An 18,586-nucleotide genomic window follows, 5' to 3' on the forward strand; every position below is an offset into this window, starting at 1 on the left:
GTGGTGGGGTGAGTACAACCCAAGGCTGCTGGCTGACCCACCTCTCCAGCCCTGCATCTGCAGCAGCCACTCATCCTCCTGTCCTCTACCTAATGCATTGCTCCCCTCTTGCTTCTCTGGGCTTTGGCAGGACAGTGGAGGCATCAAGCCCAGATGCTGGCCAGGACAGCAGAAGCCCAGGCCAAACCTGCCTTTCAGCTTTCTACTGCATCGCATCCTTAACGTGGCCATGGAGATTCATTACATTCTTTTGAGCTGAAGGTTTACACCAGGCCAGTGTGTTAAGGTCGTTGAGAAGCCATAGACCTGTGCAGGTACTAGCAAGCATGGCGAAGCCACTGCAGGCTGATGAGACACAGCCCAGTGCTTTGCTGGAGAGGGAGGAGAGGGGAAGCTGTCAGCCGGACCCTCACAGCCGACAGCGACAGCGCGGTGGTGACGAGCTCACTGCCAGAGGCAGCCAACCGACTGCGGGGCCCGCTTTGGCTCACTGGGGACATGCTTCCTCGCTTCTCATCCTGGATCGGGGCTTCGCTCATGTCCAGACACGTGCTGCTCCTTCCTCCTGCAGCACTGCAGTGCTTCTCAGTGCTGCGGGGCTGACACCAGCTTGGGTTTGGCATCTGACTGTCCAAGCAGCCTACAGTCACAATCCCTGTACTCCTCTTGCTCAGCCACTCACAGGGCATCATCCGGTGACGCTCTGAGAAGACAGAGCTGCCGGTGGCGGGGCTGAGGGAGGCCAGACTTGGACCTGCTGCCCTAGCCTGTGTCTGGGGTGACGGGAGCTGCAGGGTGGCCCAGGGGCCTGTCTCTGGAGCAGTGGTTAGTAGTGGAAACAACACAGGCTCATGTTCCCTTACTCCTACTTAAGCTGTTGCAATCTGCAGGTGCCATAGGAGTTCTGTTTGTTTTTTTTCCCTGTCCCCTGCTTGGGCTGTCCTTAAATTATCCAGGCACACTGCTGGTTTTAAGTATCCCTGTTAGGATGGCTCCTATGGCCAGTGCTGAGGAGCAGGGCTGGGATGCAGTGCATGGGGGCCGGTGGGGAATCATTTCTGTGTGGGGAAGGCGGGTGGCTGTACAGCAGGAAGCAGAATAAATTGCAAGAAATCAATACAATCAGGAAAAACATTGTTTCTTCTGCCCTGGGATTGCTTGCAATCACCTTTGTGTTCTCTCAGGTTGCCTTCTTGTTCAAATGAATTCACCAGACCACTCGTGTGTGCGCTGGAGACGCAGTTCTCCTGCAAGCAGTTCATTGTAATAAAGTGCTATGCAAAATGCCATTGGGGCTGGCAAGTTTAGTTTTGACTTCCAGGCTGACTGAAGCAGCTCCCTGTGCCTGGCTGCTGGAGCCAGCTGCAGAGGGTGGGGGCTCCAAGGGATGCAGCCCCTTACCCTCAGCGGGCTTTGATTTTGGCTCTGGAGCCATCTGTTGGAGATTCCTGCCCTGAGAGAGCATGGTGGGGCTGTGCTGTGGGTACTGGAGAGGTTTCTGCCCCAGTGTGCACATGCCTGAACCCACCTGCTCAGAGGTTTGTGGTGTGGCAGCACATTGTCCTCAGCCACCGGTTTCTCTTTCGGTGCTGGAGGTGCTGCCTGGCCCTGCCGAGCACATGGAGGTTTCCTATGATATGCAAAGCTGCGGAGCACTTGGCCTTCCCCCATCATCCAATGGGGACAGGATGAGCTCCCACCCATTCTCAGCATAGGGATGGGGGCAGCATCCCTGATGCAGGCAGAGCAGTCAGGGGGCTTTAGTCACCATTTGCTTGCAGGGACATCCAGGCAGAAGAGCTGGACTCAGCTAAAGGTGTGTCACTCATGACACAGGGGGTTCTGGGAGCCCAGGCAGTGTGCGGGGACCCGAGCCTTGTGAGAGAGCCCCACTGAGCTCTGTGGAGTGGCAAGAGCAGCCAGCACATCGCCTGGAAGCATCCCTCGCTCCTCACCACCTCCTCATCCTCACAGGGGAGGTCAAGGGCTCAGCTCCCCCAGGGCTGGAGGCAGGTTTCCTGATATTGTCCATGGTGCTGTGTCCCTCCTGGGCTCTCTAGGGGAGGGAGCAGAGCTGACCCACCACTTTGTAACCCTGGAGGGGTCTTCAAAGGGCAGCCCACTGTAGAAGCCTAATGTGAGTGCTCAGCATCACCTGTGGAGGGGTCCAAGTCCCTTTGAAGAGGGGCCAAGGACACCTGCTCATTGTTCCTTAGCCTCATGGAGAAGAACAGGTCCAGGGACATGTAAACAAGGAGGGAGAAACTGAACAACCTTCAGAGCTGGTGCTGCCAGGGTGCTGCCCTGTGCCAAACTCCCATGCACGTGCCTGAGCAGTGCCACAAAATACCGTGGCAAGAAGCAGAGCACCACCTACAGAGGGGTCTGAGTTTTGAGGTCACAGTGAACCTCTTAAAGCCTTCAGTTTCCCCACATTATTCATAAAACCTTCCCAGGTTTTGCCCCTAAGCCCAGCTGGCTTAGAGAAGGCAGAGCAGAGCAGGACTAGGCCATGCAAGGGATCCCAAGGAGGATCCGGTTTGTGCTGGAGCCCTGTGAAACCAGCTCCTGAGAGCCACAGTGGGACCTCTTGGGAGGAGATGCTTCCCACCAGCCAGCACAGGGGTGTTGGAAAGGGGAGCACGGGTGAGGTTCCAAACGTGCTTTGGGGGCTGGCTCCAGCCAAAGCTTTCCAGAGGCACCATCTGAATGTGGGGCAGACATCGGGCAGTCCCAGGGAGTTGGGCGCATCCTGCCAGAGGCTTGTCCCAGAGTGACTGGGTCTGCTCGACAAAAACCTTGCAGCTTCTGCAATCAACAAGCCTTTGGGTTTCCGGTGCACAAGAGCACAAGGTGAACTTTTGGTGGGCATTTTCTGCTGTGGGCGGCTCTGGAGGTGTTTGCGTGAGTCACTTCACCCACCCCGACACCGGAGGAGCTGCTCACACTGGTCCGGTCACTCCTGTGTGCACAGGCACCCGCAGAATGCCACTGTCCCTCCATGCTCCTGGGTCACTGCCCCGTCCACTGTGGGTATCCCAGCAGCCTGCCTTGGCCCAAGCCAGCCCTCCCAATGCGGGGCTGGAGCACGCGGCACTGGGGATCCAGCCCTGCGACTCCAGGGTTAAGATACAATTATTAACAGCTTGTTTGATATCTCCGCTGGTTTATTTGTTTAATAAAGGCACTTGGTTAGCCAGAGTCCCAGGCTCCCGGGGCTTTCATTTCACTGCAGAGGAGATGAGAAACACGCATTTCCTTATCCAGTGAGTCATTTTTTCTGCTCTTTAATTATGCATTTGTGCTATTACCAAGTGTATTCAGCTCTGAGGTGCAAACAGTTCAAACTACTCATCAAGCTTTAACTTTTGCTGCTTCAAAAGCAACCAACCGCTGCTGTGAAGGGCAGGGGAGGCAAAGATGGGGGAGATGAAGATGGGGATGGCCGATGCCTGGAGCCAGCCGGGCAGCATGGGCCATGCTCGTGAGCAGGCACACGTGCAAGTGCTGCTGGGGAAGTCAGTGGTGATTTTCTCCATGAGTAAGCGTTATCATGTGTGAATTCGAACATCATTTTCTTGGCCCGGGAGGAGGCAGCTGGGACAGAAACGGAGCATGGAGGAGCTGCAGAGGAGGATGAAGAGGGCTCATGAAACGCAGGGGAGTAGGTAAGGTCAACTGTGGTGATGGGACTACAACATCCTTCTATGTAACAGGAGCTGGGATCACTTTATTTGCAGGAGAACATCACGGCTGCTGTCTCAGGCTCCCTGCCATGCATTTGAAGCTTCAAATTTTCACTCCAGGTATCAAAATGGGAGCCACCAGCTCCTGAGCATTATTGTAAACTTCACCCTCCACGTCAAAAGCAACACGTCTGGGCTTTCCCCAATGTATGTATTTGACTGGAGGGGTCACAGAGTTAATCCTGGCAGATTCCAGGACCCATTTACCCCTACTGTGCATTAAGCCGAGAGGGGAGGGAGAGGGGCAGGGTGGCAGTGCTACAGCAGGACCCATGGGAATAGGGGCTGGAGGGTCACCGAAAGACAACTGATGCAGGGGAAACACAGCATGGGAGTTTCAAGGGGAGGGTGAGAGGGGGGTGATGGAGGAGCATCCCCCTTTGGGAAAAGGAGACCAGCAGGTGGAAATACCCCAGGGCAAGAGGAACACCAAAGCCTCTGGAGCAGGGAGGCATTTCAAGGGCAGGAATTCTTACAGAGCACTTACAGAGCTGTTTTGTGGGGTCCTCTGCCACTGTGTGTGGCTCCAGCCCCACCAGCCCACAACACAAGATGCTTTCTGCTCCCTAGTCCCTTCCCTTACACTTCTGTGAGCTGCTTGCTGAGGACAGCAGGGGCTCCGGATGCCCTCTCCTGCCGGAGGTGGGTCTCCACTGTGGAGCTCAGATGTGGACTGGAGCAAGCCTGGGCTTTTCTTTTTCTCCCTGCTGCAGGTCATAGCACTGCATCACCACTTTCCATCGCCCCTGAGCCGCTCTGGATGCTCCCTGCTGCTGAACACATGCCCTTCCAGCTCCCATGCCTGCACCTTGGGGATGTACTGAGAGAGGTAAGTGCTTGGCGTTCTCCTACTCACTTGGGGGGGGGGGGGGGGGGGGGGGGGGGGGGGGGGGGTGTGCTTATCGTGATTATGATGGAGGGGCAGTAACTGAGTTAGAGGTGCAGAAATGGTCTCACAGCTCCTCAGTGGAGCCTGCAGCTCCCTGGGCTTGGCACAGCCATCCCCACCGGCATGGTGCCTGGCAGCCAGGCGAAGGGCTGAATGGCTGGGCATGCAGCTGTAAAGGGAAGTGAAATCAAGGTAGGTGTGGAACTGGTGGGCAGTGACCAGTTTTGGTCAGCACTTTCACTCGCCCAGAGCCCCGTGGTGCTGGGTGGGAAGGGCTGAGGCGGTGACAGGGCCACTTGGGTACTGCCCTGAGGCCAGCTACCCACCTGGGGCTTCAGGGGTGGTGCGTGGAGGCTGTAGGCTCAGCTTGGCAGAAAGCCATTGGAGAGGTGCAGGCACATCCGGGGAACAAGGCCTCTGGCCTGCTTCAGAGAAGCTTGGCTGCCCAGTGCTCTGCCATCTTGAGCCAGAGCATCCTCCAGCTTTCCTCGTTCTCCCATCCCAGCCTTGGTTCAGGCCAGCAAGTGGCAGAGACCTCACTAGAAAGAGCCTGGAGGCCGTAGCTGCTGCAGGGATGGGACTCCAGCAGTAAAGCCCTCTTAGGGCTCTTGTGGCCAGGGCAGGTCTCCTGTGCTGCCTCCTTCAGCTGAGAGCAATCCAGCAACTGTGGCTGGTCCCCTTCTTCCCTATGGGGTGAAAAAAAACAGGACATGACTGTTGTTTGGTAGGGATGGAGAAGAGCCACCTATAGCACTGAAATCCATCACCTATTAATTTCAGATCTCAAGCATCAGGCTTCAATGTTCAGGTACTGGTGGCAGGATATTTCTCCTCCTGATCAGGTACACCTAAAACCGTTAAGAGTTTATTTAGTCCCTTCAAAGGGGTATGGGGACCAGACTGACTTGGTATGACTTACTTTGCCCACACCCTGGGCAGCTGCTGAGCAGAGCCAGATCTGACCCCTGCAAACGAGACATGGTGCCAAGAGCTGGGAGGATCCTTGCTGCACATATAGGTCTGGGATGGAGACAATGGAAAGAGCGAAGTGATGGAGATCATCACCATTAATAGGATGGAGAACACACAGCAGTTATCCTGCCTGTGCAACGATCACTAACAGGCCGTGTCCTGGGGGCAGTGGGAGCTTTTAAAGTGAAAACCTTGGTGCCCCTGCACTCTTCTCCTGGGGTCCTTTTCTGCATTTTCCATCCAAGCTGGATCCCTACAATGAGGTCTTGTAAAAGTACAGGCACAGGAAAGCCTCCTGTAGCACGGGGTACGCCAGGGAGGCTTGGGTCACGCCGGAGGACATGCCCTGGATGGAGGTAACATGGGTGGGCTGGGGAGGTGACACCACTGGGTTGGGGTGCTGCACAGTTGGGAACACCAGGGGCTGTGGGGACTTTGGAGGCATAGTGTGGAGGAGAGGAGCGGTTTGAGGGCGGTTGCACAGGCAGGGATAGGGCTTGAGCCCTCACCCTCCTCCTCCCCAGTGAAGATCCGCCCCATGGCAAGCGCAGTGATCACGAGCCCCAAGGGAATCAGCAAAGCTTGACAGACTCTATCTCCCTCTGCCACGGGCCCCGGGGCGCTGCGATTTCACACTCGGGCGGCCCCTTGGCCGACACGCCGTGGGGGAGCCGGGCTCTCGCTCCCACTCTGCCATGTCCTCCTCAGGAAAAGCCGTCTCTGCCTCCTCCTGCCTCTCCTCCCAGTGCTTCGACCCCCTGACTAGGTCCTGCGTCAAGTGCTCCGACCTCTTCAAGGAAAACACAAGTAAGGGGGCAAGGGTGGGTGGGGACTGAGCTCCCCAGGACACATTGGTGAGGGCCCAAGAGGGCTGGGGGCACCCTGGGGTGGGCAGGTGAAGGGAACCTTGTCCTGCAGATGACAATGGAGGGGATGACGAGGGATGGAGAGCTGCCTTCACCTGGGGTGGGGGGGAAGGAGGAGGAGAGAGGAAGAGGGCAGCCCGTTCCAGTGCTGGGAATGCAGTGGAGGGAGAAGAGTGATCCAGCCCAGTGCAGGGATCACAGCCTGCCAGGGGGGGTGACCATAGGAAGAGCAGGATGTCCTCATCTCCCACCAGCCAGCGCGTGGGATGAGGGTCCCGTCAGTCAGAAGGACGGTTCATTGAGGGTGATAACTGCTGAAGAGCCACTCTCCTTCACAGCCACTGCAGATGGGTGGGTAATGCTGCTGCCCTCCTGCCCTCGCCCCAGCTCTCCCTTCCCTGACACTGCTGGCATCTCTCTCCACAGCAGAGCCTGCCAGTGCAGTGCCCGCCTCGGCCCTGGAGCCCACCCACCCCTCAATGGGCCTGCCCAGCACCCTCCTCATCTTCGGGGTCCCAGCAGCAGTGGTGTTCGTCCTGGTCCTGGCCACCCTCTTGGGCTTCCTGGTCTGCAAGCTGGGGAAGTGGAGGAGAAAGACAAAGGAGGCGGACAAGGAGGCCCAAGGTAGGGGACCTCTTGCTCTCTCTATCACAGCACCCTGAGGACCCCAGGGCAGATGGAGTTACTTGTCACTGGCTCCCCTGAGGCACATCCCTGTTGAGGCTGGCTTCTCCACCTTGACACAGGCTCCACAGACACCCTGGAGCATTGTAGGGCAGCTGAGCTGCCCCCTGAGCGATGGTATGCCACATCCTCCCCTGAAACACATACCTGCACTTGGCTGCCAGTGCAACCCTGCTGAAACATCTCTCCTTCTGCTGGGTGCATAAAGCACCTTCTGGCACCATCCCCTCTTCACAGGGTGCCCATACAGAGTGCTGGTGGGGAGCCTCTCTCCTAGTAGCTGGGAGACGGCCATGGATCGATCATGGGCTGTGGGGACAGTGGTGAACTTCTCCATAGGGAGCCTTTCCCCATGGTGCTGTGACTGGGGGTCCTGTGTTTATCGCCCAGCTTGCCATTCCTGCTTGGGATGCCCAGTGCCCTCCAACACACACCCAAGAGACCCCAACAGGGTCAGGACCAGGGCCAGTCCCATGAGCAGGACACTGAAACACCTCACAGGGCTGTCCCCAGCAGCATCAAAAAAAGGGCTGGGGGTGAGAGTATTTCAATACCCTACACTTTTCTGGTGGTGTATTTTCATGGTGGGGGGAGGCCGCAGTGCCCCATGATGGGGCATCAGCCAGGGGGTGGGTGGCTGTTCCTTCCCCCCAGAGCCCCTGTACCGGAGGGGCTCAAACCTGGCCACTCTTCTCAGCAATGGTCTTGCCTGGCATCACTCCTCCCCATCCCTGGGCAGGGGGAATGGTTTCTCATTGCCCACATGCCACCCATGGCGCTGGCTGGGTGACTCAGGGTTTTGGGGACATTACCCAGGGCTTTTCCACTAAACCAAGTGTGTCTGTGATCACTTGTGATGAGCACACCTAGGGAAAACACCAATAACGAAAGAGGAGGGAGAAACCCAGCAGCAGGAGAGGAGCTCATCAGAGGCATCCCTCAGCCATGCCCTGCTGTGTGCCCTGGTCCCTGTGTCCCCTGTCCCGTACCCAGCCAGCCCACCCCTGCAGCACTGGGTGCATGGAAAGCCGCAGGAGCTCGGGGCCAGCAGCACACGCCTGTGTTTGAAGGGTGTAAACAAGTCTATTTTTAAGTGGGAGGTGGCTGGGGAGGGCGAGCCGTCACAGGCCGGGCTGCCCTGCACCGGCAGGGCTTAGCGACAGGGCTCCAAGTGCAAGTTTCTGCCTTCCCCTGTTGTTTTCTAGGTGGGGGGAAAACACCTCCTTATAACACCAGTTGTAAGCAGGAGCATCTCTGCAGTAGGAGAGGTGTGACAGGGACTTTGTGTGCTCTTCTTCCTTCAGTACCATCTTTCCTACCACGTGTCCCCAGGGATGGGACCCTCTCCCTGGGACCTGCCTCATCTCACTCTGTAAGCCCCATAACTCCCTTTTCTTGCTCCCTCCCAGCAAACATGGAAGCCACCAGCCCCCTGCCCATCCCAGGCTGTCAGGACCCTGCCGTGATGGAAGAAGATGCCACCCTAGCTCTGGCCCCATGTCAGCATCTCAATGGAGGCCTGAAGATGCTGAATCCACCTGGAAAAGCCGGGGCAAAGCGGAGGCCATGCTGCCAGGGTGATGCCGATGGCGACATCATCCTGCTCTCCACCGTGTACCCCCGGCACGAGGAATGCAAGCATGGCTTCCCACTGCCTGCCACGGAGCTGGGGGCCACAGCCCTGGTCACCACCAAAACCACCCAGAACTGTGCCTGAGAGGAGAGAGCCTGAAGGCAGGGAGAATGGGGCAAAGCCTTGCATCTATGTCTGCAGACCGGGTTTCACCTTGAGCAAGATGAGTATTCTAAGATGACTTCCCTTCTCCATTTTCCTGTTTGTGCCGAGTCCTAGGTTATACCTGTAAGTGCTGGAGGAAGACGTAATGGATCATGCTGAGTTATGCCAAATACTGCCATGGCTGTACCATTGGGAGGAGGCAGAGTGAGACGTGTTTGGTGAGGACAGAGCATGGCAGGGGCTGCTGTGCCATTTGTGAGGCTGCTGTTGTGGCAGGACAAATTCGCTGCTGGATGGCTGATTCCTGTGAACATGGGGCTGGGATAGCAGAAAGAGAGTGGGGAAAGGAAGATGGAGGGGAAAGCAGGGAGTTACACTGGGACCAAATCCCACACTGCTGCTATTAGCTCGATTTTTGCTACTGATCTCAGTAGGAGGAAGCTTGGGAACATATGGAGCGAGGCACATCCAGCATCCATTCACAGTCCTGCTTCCCCTGTCTTCTGCAAGCTGTAATATCCAGATTTCTTGTCCCTCTGGGCACTCTCATGCAGTGGCAGGCATCCACTGGCACTCATGGGAAGCCCCTTTTCAGCTGGGGATGGGAAACAAGTCCGTCTTTGCAAGCAGGGAGCAAGGGAGGAAAGAGGGTAAAAAACATCTGTGTGCTCCAACCTACAGTCACTTAGTTCAGGGGGGACCAGGGGCAGGCATACTGCTGGTCTAGAGGAGCTCCACGAGCTTGTCACTACGGCCCCAGACAACCATCACTTCAGCTCACTGTGGCTGCAGAAATGCCACCTATCACTTGGGATGGACGTTTCCATGCCATGCAACACCAGGCAGGGAGTGATGCGAATATAGGCAGGATAGCTATTTGTGTGAGTGTCTCCAAAGCTTTGCCTGTGTGCCAGAGCTGGCCGGAGTTGCTGGTCCAAGGCATTTCTCTGTGGATGGTCTTGTTCACCTGCCCACAAATGGCTTCATGTGCAGGAAGGGCTCTGCTTCAGAAAGGAACTTGTTAACATGGGGGTGCTGTTCTCAAATAATGACAGCAGCTGATCCCCTGGCTGAACAGACCCAGGCCAGTGGGTTGGGTGAGAAGCCCTGGTGGCCCCAAAGGGGGTGATTGGGCAATTAGAAGTTATTTGCAAGAAGCACCATCTCAGTGGCAGCCCAGGTTTGCTTGTCCTTTGGTGAGGTGTCTTCCTCAGCCAGGTGGCCTTGGAGACTGAGCAGGGCAAGGTGTGGGAGCACTGCCTCCAAGCACCAATGGGCTACTGGGGGCCACAGCTCATGGCAGGGTCACCCAGCAGCAGGGGGGATGCCCCTCTGATGATGGGAAGGTGACTGCCTGCCCAAGCCTGAGCTCTGCTGGGGCTGCAGGACCAGGCACTGCTGCTGAATGGTGCCCGTCCCTCTTCGCCCCTGCCCCTGGCACTGGAGCTGGACTCACAGGATCCATCCCAAAAGGTGAACCACAGGTGCCAGGGCCCAAATTCCTCACCATGACTCCTCCCCCACACCTAAATACGCTGGTGGAGGCGAGTCTTCATCTGGGTGAGACTCTGCACGACCCAGGACAGGATGGGATGGGACTGGACTCTTCCACGTGCCCGGTGACTGTCTCCTGGCTGTGGACCTGTGCAGGCTCCAGCCCTCCCAGTTACCCGCAGCAGCTGTGCTGCCAGTTGCAGGAAGATTATCCCTGCAGCACAAATTGGGCATCTCCTCGTAACTATGCTGCACACTGAACCCTATGAAGTGACTTTGAGCAACCTTTGTGCATCCGTGCGGTGGGGAAATGAGCCAAAGCCAGGCTGGGGGACATTTTAGCACTGCAAGGACTGCCTGTGGAGGCAGAGCAGCCTGCTTCACTGGAGATGGTGGTGAGAGTAAAGTGAACCAGGACTGTCAGGAGCATCTCCTGCTTCCCACCTGGTGGCTGCTGCGGCTCAGCCCTGCAGATGCACCACTCACCCTGACCAGCGTGGCCATTTGGAAAAGCAACTGTCATACAATCCTGTTGGAAAAGCCCCTCTTTCTGCTCAGGTAAAGGCTTCTGCTCTCATTTCTATTAGGACTTCAGCCAGGCACCAGCATCTGCAGTTCGCAGAAGTGGCGTTTTCATCCACATTGGATTCCTCAACCAGTGAATGCCTCTGGGATCCCCTCTCTTTTATGTCATGCAGGGCATCTTCCTCACATCTTGCCTGCCCGACTGCCAGTCATGGTGGGAAATTGTTCCCTCCTGCCCAGCCCACCTGGGCCTGGGATGGATTTGCAGCCCCCTCTGTGCATGTGCCCCCATCCTTATGTACAGATGTCTGTCTGTCTGATACATGGAGAGCAGAGGGAGCAGAGATGAAAATATGGTTGTAAAAATGAAAAAATAAAGTGATCCCATTGCCAATGTGTTCCCAGGGGTCTGTATGGGGTCCCCATTCCCCAGGCTTCAGGAGTCTCCAGTATTGTGGGCCCGGGGTACAACTGGAGAGGCTCCATTTGCACCAGCTTACTGGCATGTCCCCTGCATGATGAGGACCAGTCGAGCCTGGCCACCTCCATCCCACCACAGCCACCCCGGGAGCTCTTTGGAAGGATGAGGAGTGGGGCAAGTGTTTATTGGGGGCTGTCGCCTGTCTTTGACTTTCCACAGCAGTTTCTCACTTCCCCCTGCGAGGCAGGAGCTGTGCTTCCTCCCGCCCCACGGCCCGCCCCGCTGCCTGCCCCACTGCTTTGAAGGGCTGGTGAGACCAGGCTTCATTGGGCCACAGCAGTGGGGGGTTTCGGGGAGAGCCAGGGGAAAGTCTGAGGAAACCCCTGGGCAGGAGGAAGGAGCTGAGCTAAAACCCTCCTCGATGCAAATCCTCCTCAGGCATACCGCTAGCTGTTTCAACCTCCCTGCGATGGGAATCACAGGGGTATTTGAGCTCCTGCAAATTCCGTCAATGATGCTGGTGGTAAAGGGTGGAAACCTTGGTGTCCCTAGGGATGCGCAGTGATTTCCATCCCTGGCCTTACAGGCAGGAGCCAACTGGCCAACAGAATGTGGTGGTATTGAGAGGTGAGGCACCAGGGTAACCTTGGCCAAGGTCTTCTTCTGCAGCCACCAGTCATGTCTGCCAAACCCTCCTCAATCTCACAGGCTCCCCAGCATCCAAAGTGCTTGTCTTTCCTCCACCAGCCTACCTGCCGGGGTTCTTCTGCTTCACTTTGTCCTCTCTCCTCCCCTTGCTGGTTCACCCACCAGTTTTAGTCTCCTACAGTTCATCCACAGGCCCAGGTACTCCAGCCCAAAGCAGCCCCCACAGACGCAGCTTGCTCCTCCATAGGCTTTCTGTGGGTGCTGGACCTTGGCAGCAGGCAGGGTATGATGGGCACCATTTTATGCCATGCATGAAGCAATACTCTGATGGCCAGCGTTGAACAGGGACCACTCATCTCTGGCCTCAGCCTCCAATAACCCCACTTGCTGCAAGAAGATGGGGCTGCATGGCCACCCCATCACCCACCCCAAGGCACCGATCTCATCCTGCCCCACAGGAGCCTTCCCCACTTTCCAGTGCTAGCCATGGCAGAGGGACACTTGGGTGCAATCTCCAAGGGACACCCGTGGGAGGTCATGGCTGAAGAGGAGTGGCCATCAAGCCCATGTTACCTGCCTGGGTAGGTTACGAGATGGCACTGACACTGCATACCAGCTTGTGTGGCTGCAGCACCCCAGGGGACCTGCATGGGAGGGTGAATGCACGAGAAGACAGTGAGGTGAACCAGGGAGGTCAGGCAGGCTGGTGGCCAGCCCCACTTTGGCCAGGCAGAAGGGTGGCAGTTGGGCATGACTCTGTCTGGTCATGCAGCCCATCACCATGGCCTCTGGGCTGCCAGGGAGAAATGGTCCTTGGTGGCTGGACACCTATGGGCAAAGCAGGCACGGAGTGGTGGGACAACCATAGGCACAGGGGGATGCAGCAAGCTTCTGCTCTTTCTACCAGCAGCAGCTGGTGAGCAACTCTACCGAGGCAGAGCAGCCCATCGCCAGTGCTGTCAGGCCTCCCCCAGTACTCCCTGGGACCCTCAGCTGGCACTTCCCTTGCCCATCCCTCCCCATCAGTCTCTACCAAAACAGAAACCCCCGTGCTCCCCACCAAGCTCCCAGCTGGAAAAGGCCCCGGGCTGGGGAGGAGAGGCCACCCGGCCCCCTGCATGAGGCTGCCGGGGGACCACTGCCTTCCTGATGCTGCTCATCAGCATCCCTCCCTAATTGCTACCCACTGCCTAATGACAGTAATTAGGGAGAGCGAAGCTGCCTGGGGACTGGAAGCGCTGATGGAGCTGGGGGAGCCAGATGGTGTTCGCACTTAAGGAAAGATTGGGGGGAAAAAAAAAGGAAGGAAAGGAAAAAAAACACCACTCAGCTTTGATCAGCCTCCCCTTCTTTCACTTAGTGTCAGGATCACTTTGGTCCATGGGCACGCCGAGGAGATGCTGAGAGGTGGCACTGGCTGCCTCCTGCCTCCCCCTGTCTCCAACCCGGGAGTTTTAGGGTGCCAGAGGAGCAATGGAAGGGGGCATGGGGCATGGTGTGGAGGGAGTTTCCTCACTGCCTTCATGGGCTCTCCCCCTGGGCCTCCTATGCTGTTCCCCTCTTTGCTGGCTGTGCTCACTGAGCCTTTCCCAGGGGGTAAGAGGAGGACAGCCAAACCCCACCTGAAGGGCTGCAGCGAGCAGGCAGCAGCTTCCCTGGCAGAAAGGGCTGGCCAAGGGGCAGCCCCACGCTTCCCCCAGCATCATGAAGCAAGGACACTGCCCCCAAAAACAGACCTCGGAGGCCAAAGCGTGGACAGAGACCACGATGCTCCCAGCTTCACCTCCTGCAGCCAAATCTCTCTGAACTTCTCACCAAGCCCCTTCCCCAAGCTCTGGGTGATGCCACCTGCCTGCAGAGCTGCCTGCCAAGCTGTGGGTGCACCCAGGGCTAGGGGGGATATGGGGGTGTGAGGGAAACCCTCCTCCTGCCCCCAGCCACTGCCCTGAATGCTCTCAGGGTGCCTGGGCCATTGCCCTCACTGCACCCCAGGGATGCAGGGACAGGGACATGCTGGGCAGGGAGGACGCTCAGCCCCATGGAGGAGGATGCTCAGCCCTGTGCTTGGTGTCAGCCTGACCTTGCTCAGGGGATGGTCCAAGAGGAGACCCAAAAGCAGGTGTAGGTGAAGGCTGCACATCCCCTGGGCTTCAGCAGATAGCTTCCCCCCTCCACCCCCCAGCAAGTGGGGCCATTTAAACCCGCTGCTCTTGCCAGTCCCAGCCAGCGAGGGGTGTAGAGCCCTGCCGAGTGACACAAACCCCGTCTGACACCTGAAGTGATCGGCAGCGAAAGGCAGATTGTGCGAGGAGAGCCTCTGTGCTCCTTCCGAGGCACTGCTGTGACAGGGACCGCAGGGGACACCCCCAAGGCATGCAGGGGTCTCCCCCCAGGAGGCCGGCCACCCCATCGTGCCGTTCCCAAAGGACTGTGGACATGGACATGGGATGTGGAAGGCTCCCAGGAGTGAGGGTGCACTTTTGGACCCGCACCCCGGAAGGGATCAGCTGGGTGGCGAGGTGGCTGGTGCCAGAGCACACAACACAGCCCTGCCTGCTACAAGCGTCTTCCCCTCTTCCACCTGTTTTATGCTCTTTCACCCTTTTCCCCACCTTTTCCAAGCACGGGGCTGTGGAGCTGGAGGGGGCAGAGGCAGGGGGGTCACCAGCAGCAGGGTGCCATGGAAGCAAGGCCCCGTGTCCTTCATCCTCAGCTCTGGTGTTGGCCGGCCTCGGCTCACTGGCTGCTGCTGGAGCTATTCTGAGCCTGGATCAATGGGCAAATGCAGGGGTTTGGGTGACAGCCACAGGATGCGTGCTGGGAGGAGAGCTGCGGGCAGGGAGGAGCAGGTGGGATTTTTCAGGAGATTCCCCCTGCTTCCCCATCCCAACAGGTTTCAGCAGTGCAGGTGTCTTTCTCGTTTCCTTCCCTACAGGGGTTGCAGTCTGACTGGGTCCTGCTGCCAGATGCTGCCTCCTGATTTGAGAGGCACCAGCATTTTGCGGAGCAGCAGAACGCCAGGATGAAGGCACCTGCAGCCAAAAGCTGTGGCTGAGACTGAGCTCAGGATGGCAATTCAAATAGGGGTTTATGGTGGGAGTGAAGGGCAGAAGAGCTTCTTCTTCCTACACTGCAAGTAATTGCCATTCTTATTCTCTGACAATGATAATGTTTTTAGTAAGGCTATTAATTCCTTCGTGAAGTCAGGGTAATCTTAAAGTATATGCCAGATCAATGGCGAAGGATGGGCACAGGAGGGATGGCTGCGGCTGGGCACCTTTGCTAGCCCCTCATGGCCACCATCACCCTTCCCTGAGGATGATCCTGGCTTATTTGCAGTGGGAGATACCGAAAGCACTTCCCATTCAGAAGGAGAGGGAGCACTGTTGTGACACTGAGCAACCCCACTGCAGAGGGGCAGAAACAGCTGGATCAGTGGATTGGGATGAGGGGAAATGAGAGACGTATCATCCTCCCTTCCATATCCTCCCACAGATCTCAGCCCCAGCCCCCAGGCCTGCCCGCTTCAGTCCCTTCCTGCCAAATTCCCTTGTGTCTCTGACCCCCACCCCTTACTACTGATATCAAAACGAAACCTATAAAGGCAGCTCGGGTTATGTTTCCCAGCACATTCCCGATAATGGTCTCCCTGTGTTTTTGGTTTTCTATTCAGTTCCTCAATTATTTATCTATCTCCGCAAGGAAATGGGGACCCAGACTCAGGGAAGCAAACTTCGTGCCCCGTAGTGACCCAGGAGTTATTTAAAGAAAAATGATGAAAATTCCCCAATGAGTCATTTAAGATGTATTTAATCAGCTCTAACCACAGACACAAAGTCATGACTGGCTGCTTACTGCAGCATCAGCCGCGGAGGGACAGTGGCCAAATCTGGATCCCCCTTGGCATTTCCCAACAGGGATATTTGGGGGGAGTCCTGCTGGAGGAGGGTAAACCCTGAATGTCCTCATTTACAGTTTAGAGTGGTTGGGAGGTAAATATAACCTCCCCATAACCCACATATAGGCCTGGAGGAGGGGAAAGTGGGGATTCAGGGATGCAGGGGACGTAGGAGGTTATAGACACTGTGATGGGATGCAGGGGATTCAGGGCATACAGGCGGTGGAGGGGGATGTAAAGGGATGCAGGGGGATGTGAGGGACACTGTAGGAGATGAGGGATGCAGGGCACACATGGGAATGCAGTGGAAGAAGGGGTGCAGGAGATGGAAGGGGCTGGAAGGATGCAGGGGATGCAGGGGACTGGGGGGATGCCCACATGCATTTCTCTGACCCCCCACATTGTGCCAGGGGGCTGTGGAGAGTCCTCTGCAGGTACTGGGAGAACAGTGGGGTGTGTGCCAGGCCAGTCCCTCGGAGCCCTGCTGACCTGTCTCCAGAACTCCCTTGTCCACCTGAGCCCCATCCCAGCCCTCATGCCGAATGGCCACGGGGCAGCAATGAAAGGGACCCCTCAACACCACCTCCCCATGACAGTGGGTGTCTGCCACAACCAACTGGGCACTAAGCCCATGCTCAGGAGAGCCCCCTTGCCCCTGGGTTTACTTTCTGTGGGAACCTCTCACACCATGGCCAGGCCTTTCTGATCCTCCACCACAGGGACTCGTGGGGGCACATCCTGCTCCTGACCCCGACAGTAGCAGTGGCAATGTGGGAGGTGGGTTAAGGCTGTGCAAGGAGTGTGTGCAAACCAGTATGGGTGGGCTACAGTAGAGAGAAATTGGTGGGAGGCAGGGAACCACTGGGCTGGCCTGGGAGGTGTTAAGAGCAGCTTATCTTTAGCTCATCCCTTGCTTTCAGCCCAAATCCAGAGCCACCCGCAGCTAAAATTCTTGCGCCTATATTGTGATGTACTTTGATCTCAGGCTTATGTGTGCTGAGGTGGGGGAAGTGTTGAAACTTGTCCTGCTTCCAGGGATGCTCTGATCCATCTTCCTCTCCCCACTGACAGCATGCAAAAAGCCCAGAGTGGGTCCATGCAGAACCCCCACTGTCCCCCAACATCTCCCAGCCCTCCCACCTCTGCAATCCTCTGCCCAGGAGCCATCAGCCAGCGAATGTTCACTTGGGCAGCACTTAACCCCTCACTCCGCTGCCCCAGGAGCCAGGCAGAGCCAACAAGCTGCTGTCCTCGCATGCCGCCGGCACGCAGGGCTCCGCATCAGCTTGAGCGCTGGGAAAAGCAAAGGGCATAATTTTAGGAGAAGCGTGTGAAATGTGTTGTGGCAGATCAGCCGAGGAGCTCTCCAGCAAAAGGAAAGCATTAACATTTGAGAAAGGTCCTCGCAACAAAGCAAAAAAATCCCAGCAGGCAAATACAGATGTGGGGATGTACAAAGCATCTGGGATGCAGACAGGGATGGGACAGGTCCAGTGGTTTGGGGGGGGTCCAGGAGCATCCCAGGAAGGAAACGTCTATAAGCAGGAGTGTTACGTTGGTGGGGTGGAATGGTGGGAGCAATCGGAGCAGGAGGGACCTGCTCCTGGCTCCTGGCCAGGACCAAGAGCCTGCAGAGGTGCAAGGGGATGGGTTTAGACTTGCCTGGGACAGGACTTTGCCTGAGTCTGAGCTCCTTTTCTCTGACAGCCCCTCTCCCCTACATGATAGATTCATAGAGAAAGGAGGGGAAAAAAGCCCTGCAGCATGCAGCCTGTGATTCATCCTTACTATATTTGCACTTATTATTAGAAAGATGAAAATATAGCCAGAGCTGGATTTACAGATTTGGTAAGCAGGACTGCCTATTTCAGCATATACTGCTTTTCCCAGTGATGCTCCAGGGAGACCAACTTACACCCTCGCTAGCACTAAAGCATTGCGCTGCACCGTGTGCTTATACATCTGAGTGGATCTATTAAGCAAGCAAGTCCTTTAGGGACGGCAACGTTTGGGTTCCTGGTGGTGCTCGCTCAGCACACTGTGCAACCAGCTGACTCCTGTAAACCTCTGCCTCCACATTCAGCCTCCTGCTAACCCTCACCCAGATTTTGGAGATACATCTGTCCATGAAAGCTGTGGGCAGGAGAGACTTGTTTGCTCTCTGCTTTGCAAACTGCATCATCCCAGGGGCCAGAGCATCCCAAAGGCCACAGCATCCTCCTGTACAGGTTCTTTCCCCTCCTTGAACTGCTAGTTGCAGTCAAGCAGCCAGGGTATCTGTTGCAGTCTCTTGCTTGGTTTAAGACCTTTGGGTTTGCTGAAAATAACCCCAGGTTCAGTCAATATTGTGGCTTCCTGCGAAAGATGCTTTCCAAGGTCTAATAAAGCAGCAGCCAGCTGTGTGACCTGAAGAAGAACAGAACACCTACCAGGTACCAGGAGCAAGCATCTTGCTTGCAAAGCATTAGTGTGCTGAGCCTGCTCCAAGTGCAAAAGCTTTCAGGTGTGCCAGCGTGGAGGGACTGGGAAGGCAGCACCAGATCCCTGCCACCAACCCAGGAATTCAGGTGTGTGTTTCCATAAGATGACGATGTGATGCCTGAAGCAGCTCAGGCGAGGAAGGCAAGCAGGGACCCTGGGATCCATCCCTCTGGCCACCACAGCCCACCCAGGGAAGTGAGCCCAATGGAGCGAGCAGTGCATCA

At 56.7% G+C, this 18,586-nt stretch overlaps 1 protein-coding gene across 2 annotated transcripts; it reads left to right on the top strand.

Moving 5' to 3' along the window:
- The first annotated feature begins 6,083 nt into the window (after positions 1–6,083).
- On the top strand, positions 6,084–9,042 carry TNFRSF13C (TNF receptor superfamily member 13C). Of its 2 annotated transcripts, none has more exons than XM_057430943.1 (3): positions 6,084–6,414; positions 6,903–7,097; positions 8,567–9,042. In XM_057430943.1, the coding sequence occupies exons 1-3, from the start codon at positions 6,303–6,305 to the stop codon at positions 8,872–8,874; spliced, it is 615 nt and encodes a 204-aa protein (XP_057286926.1). In that variant the 5' UTR covers positions 6,084–6,302; the 3' UTR covers positions 8,875–9,042. The 2 variants fall into 2 exon arrangements, with proteins under 2 accessions (XP_057286926.1, XP_057286916.1); XM_057430933.1 differs by having other exon boundaries at positions 6,090–6,414; positions 6,900–7,097.
- The last annotated feature ends 9,544 nt before the right edge of the window (positions 9,043–18,586 follow it).

This window comes from Pezoporus wallicus, unplaced genomic scaffold, assembly GCF_028554395.1.
Source record: "Pezoporus wallicus isolate ANWC-B61680 ecotype Strahan unplaced genomic scaffold, APGP_CSIRO_Pwel_v1 scaffold_3294, whole genome shotgun sequence".
Taxonomy (NCBI): domain Eukaryota; kingdom Metazoa; phylum Chordata; class Aves; order Psittaciformes; family Psittacidae; genus Pezoporus; species Pezoporus wallicus.

Excerpts from the sequence above, each read along its gene's own strand:
- TNFRSF13C (XM_057430933.1), top strand. The coding sequence starts at position 6,303 with ATGTCCTCCTCAGGAAAAGCCGTCTCTGCCTCCTCCTGCCTCTCCTCC. Across the intron at positions 6,415-6,899 it reads CCTCTTCAAGGAAAACACAA|CAGAGCCTGCCAGTGCAGTG; the intron begins GTAAGGGGGCAA and ends CTCTCTCCACAG. Across the intron at positions 7,098-8,566 it reads GGCGGACAAGGAGGCCCAAG|CAAACATGGAAGCCACCAGC; the intron begins GTAGGGGACCTC and ends GCTCCCTCCCAG.